The 4,332-nt window shown below is 38.9% G+C and overlaps 1 protein-coding gene across 1 annotated transcript in view; it reads right to left on the minus strand.

Annotated features, from left to right (window-relative positions):
- The window catches only part of Slc9b1 (solute carrier family 9 member B1), a 41,169-nt gene that overhangs the window by 27,394 nt on the left and 9,443 nt on the right, over nt 1-4,332 (minus strand). Inside the window, 1 exon segment of the mRNA XM_004643725.2 lies at nt 3,086-3,293. Coding sequence (XP_004643782.1) covers nt 3,086-3,293 — 208 coding nt within the window.

Here is a 4,332-nt window from a genome sequence, read left to right on the forward strand (position 1 = left end):
AAATAAATAAATAAAAAGAAATAGTAGGAAAAAAAAACTGTTTTATACTAAAGTATGTCTCTTTCTTGCCAAGTCCTATGTGGAAAGTCACCATCAATGGGACTGTATTCAATACCAGAACCTTAAAAAAACTGATTACAGGCTGCTATGATAATTCCAGCTACTGAGAAGGATAAGGAAGGATTATAAATTTGGCCAACCTAAGTGATGTAGTGAGACCCTATTTCAAAATAAAATAAAAGAGCTGTGGATATAGCTGAGCGGAAGAGAACTTGCCTAACGTGTGAAACCCTAAAATCAATCTCTAGTACTGCAATAAAAAATAAACAATTAAAATCAGATCATCAAGTTTTGATCCCCAGTGAGCCATGTTGGCCCTGTCCCTGGGGCATACTGAGAAGGGCGATTGAGACTGAGTGTGATGGCGTGTGCCTGTAATCCCAGCACTTGGGAGGCTGAAAACAGGAGGATCACTATGAGTCCAATCTGTGTAGTGAGACCCTGTACTAAATACATTAAAAAGAAAATCAGGTCATAAAAGTGGGGCCTTAATTAAAAAGGACTTAAGTCCCTGTGAGGACAGAAAAAGATACTGAGAATGCCTGTGAGAGAACAGGCCAAAGAGGACACAGCAGCAAGATGGCCATCTGCAGGCCAAGCAGGGACCTCAGGAAGAACCAAAGCTGCCAACATTTTGAGCTTGACCTTCCAGACTTCAAAACTGAGAAATAAATGCCAGCTGGTTTAGGTACTGCTGTGGTTTTGTCTAGTGTCCTCCCAAAGCTTCACGGGATCATAGGTAAAGCTTTTTCAGAGGTGGCTGGATCTAGAGTGTGACTGATTCATGGTGCAATGCTGGGAGTAAGGATACATGATTACTAAATTGGTCCACTGATTGGTTTGGAACCTCCTTAATCCAAGTAGCCTATTTACTGCATAAGAGAGGCTGAAAGGCACCATTTATTATCTCTTATTTTTGGTACTGGGGATCAAACTCAGGACCTTGCACTTGAACCTCTGAGCTATCTCCCAGCCCAGAAAGGTACTGTTAAGTTCCCTTGTTGCTTTGCTAACTTTTGCCTTGGAGCCAGACAAGTATGGAATGAAACCTCTACAAACAGTGAGCTAAACAAGCCTTTTCTCCTCTAACTTTGGGTGTTGGACATTTTGTTTCAGCAACAAGAAAAGTACCTAAGACAGCCTCTACAATGTAAATAAAGAAATAAATAAGCTAAGTGGTACAACAGAAGAATAACATTTGGGGATAGTAGGGTAGCAACTGTAAGGTTGCTTCCTTCCTCTGGTGCAAAAGAGAAGCGGGTAAAAGCAAAGAAATCCTTCATTGCCTGGGGCAGGAGGATAGACAAAAGAGAATCAGAGAACTTTGAGAGTCAGGAAATAGAGGTTGGAGCTTTTATCAGATTGGGCTGGGGTGGAGTTTACATGGGTGGTACAGTGACTCAACAGTTGCTGACTGGGGCAAAGTTGGCAAGTGAGAAAATCAAAAGAGGAAGTTCCTGATTAACCAAGTGAGAAGGGGATGGGGAGATGGCTCAGTGGAATAAGTGCTTCCCTGGCAAGCGTAAGGGCCTGAGTTCAATCTGCAGTTCCACCAAAAAAAATAAATAAATAAACCAAGTGAGAAGGAATGGAAAACAGCTGAGGCACGGCTCTTCATAGTTGGTTCTGGGATCCTCGCACCACACTGATTTGCAGCTGTGATGGTCTGGTGGCCTGTTGCATGGGTACAGACCCAGCAGCAATGACAATTTTAATTTGAGATGTGTTTTATTGCCTCATTTTGTATTTTTTTGGCTTGAAAGTTTTAATAGCTTTTAGGAAAAAAAAGCAAAGTGATACCCTTGAAGAACAATCATAACGTATATACAACTCAATTTTAAACACTGGTAAAAGATTTGAAGTGGCACTTCATCAAAGAAAATTAACAGATAGTTGTAGCACATGAAAAAGCACTCAGTGTCTGTGGTTATCAGGAAAATGTAAACAAGTCCATGATAAAATACTATTGTACATTCTCTAAAATTGCTACATGGAAACCTATACTCATGTGGAAGAAGCTGCGAATGCCCTAGAGTCCCACCCACTGGAGGCATGACAAAGGGAATGTCACCTTTATCTGTAAAATTCTGCTTTTTCACAAGGTGTTTTAAACTCAGGGGTGAAGGTGCCAAGGTACAGTTCTAGGTTCAACCCCTCAGAAGTGTAAAAGTATAAAATGGCAATGCATTTTCATAACGTACAACAGAAGTTAATTTAAAATCCATCGGCTATGGCAATATCTATGTAGTGGGTGAACTTACTACAAAACTTCACGGGAATGGACAAGTGGAGGTAAAAGTTAACTGAAAATGAAAAGGACTTCATGTCTAGAGACGCTGACTGAGGGCCAGCCAAACAGCTCAGTGGATTAAAGCACCTGCAAGCAGGTGAAGGGGCCAGGGGTTCTCCAGCCTGCCCTGTCGGCCCCGCCCCGGGTCGCACTGAGATAGCAATTGAGACTGGATGTGGTGGTGCTTTCCTGTAATCCCAGCTCTTGAGAGGCTGTAAACAGATGGATCACTATGAGTCTGATCTAGTAGTGAGACCCTGAACACCCTGTAGCCCCTTCCCTAAAAATACAAAATAAATAAATAAATAAAGACACTGACTGAGACTTATGCTGAATAACTTAGAAAGACATGATGGGAAAGATAATTGAGGCTTTGAATACAGGGAAATACTTTTTTCTTTGCTTGTCATTAAAAAAAGGAGTTTCTATTTATCTCTATATTAAAAAAATCTCTTCTATACCTTTTATGCACACATACAGTGACCAAGGAAGGGACCATTTGATAGGCTCAGATATATGCATACATTACAATATGGTAGAGAAGGGACAAGCTGAGCAGGTGCACTGCTTAGGAACTATGAATGCTTGTCAAGGATATGGTAGATGTGAGACATGGCTCTGCTTTCAATCAACTGATTTCCAAGGTTTCCCACAACTGTGACAGGAATGTCAATGAAGAGCTGTTTCTTCATTACCTGTGTATTTTCATAGTGGAAAAAAAGCAAAAATAATTACCCTAATAGAAACCCCCACTGCCAAGGGAAATCCAAGATGAAGTGGGAAAAAACAGCAGCACTGCACGCCTCCATGATACAGGGACCAAAAGACAGCCGGAAGCAGACTTTCTTCATTTGCCGTAGAGCCTGAGGACAGAGTCACACACACAGCAGGAAAGCCACCTAAGCATGCTGAAGTACAGTGTCTCTGGGGTAATCAGCTTTTGCTAACCCAAGTCTCATGTGGCCACATATGGCCATCTCTGTGGTTTTAAAACTCTCAGAATTTACTTTATATACAGTTATCATAGAAAGGCTTATAATTTTATACTTTGTACAATATATATCACATTTTGTAAAATATTGTTTTAATTATTTAAGAAAATTGACTTCTGTAGAATTAAATAACTATTTCTACATTTTCCTCATACTATAATGAGAATATCTTATAGGTTTTCTTCCTTATAAATTAACATTTAGCAATTAACTATTCATTAACTTAATACTTACAAGTAGAAAATGCTAATATACCAAAAAAGAAAATAACTTACAATTGTATTACTAATTTAAAAAGGGAGAACTTTTCAATTTCTCCAATGGTTCAAATTTCCTACCCAAGAATACAACAAATTATTGCTAGCTGTAACTATCTGTTCTTGGGATGGTATTTCCATCAAACCCATACATTTGCCACACTTACTTACATAGATGTTATATTCATAAACACTCATCTTCTTAAAAGCCAAATAAATTTATGATTCCTAAATTGTAATACTTTAGGAAATGTTCTTTTTTGATGATGCTGATGCTAGTGAAGAAGTACTTTAAAAATAGCTTTTAGTACAATGCAGAGATAATCAGAAACATAAATCCATGTAGAACAAGTTATGAAAGTTTTCAATTTCTCTTAAAAAATAAAAATAAAAACAAAAAAAGGAAAATTTTGCCCTTTAGTTAGGTGCAGTGGCATACATCTATAATCCCAGCATTTTGGGAGACTGAGGCAAGAGGATCATAAATTCAAGTGCTGCCTGGGCAACTTAGCGAGATCCTATCTCAAAATTTAAGAATAAGGAAAAAGGCTGGGGATGTAGCTCTGTAGTATAGTAACCCTCAGTTTGACCCTCTGTATTGAAAAAGAAAGAAAGAAAGAGAGAAAGAAAGAAAGGTAAAGAAGAGAAGAAAGAAGAAAGGGGGGGCGGAGAAAGAGGAAGGATGATATAGAGATATATAGATGAAAGAGAGAGAGAGAGAGAGAGAGAGAGA

Source organism: Octodon degus, unplaced genomic scaffold, assembly GCF_000260255.1.
Source record: "Octodon degus isolate 3935 unplaced genomic scaffold, OctDeg1.0 scaffold00183, whole genome shotgun sequence".
Classification (NCBI taxonomy): domain Eukaryota; kingdom Metazoa; phylum Chordata; class Mammalia; order Rodentia; family Octodontidae; genus Octodon; species Octodon degus.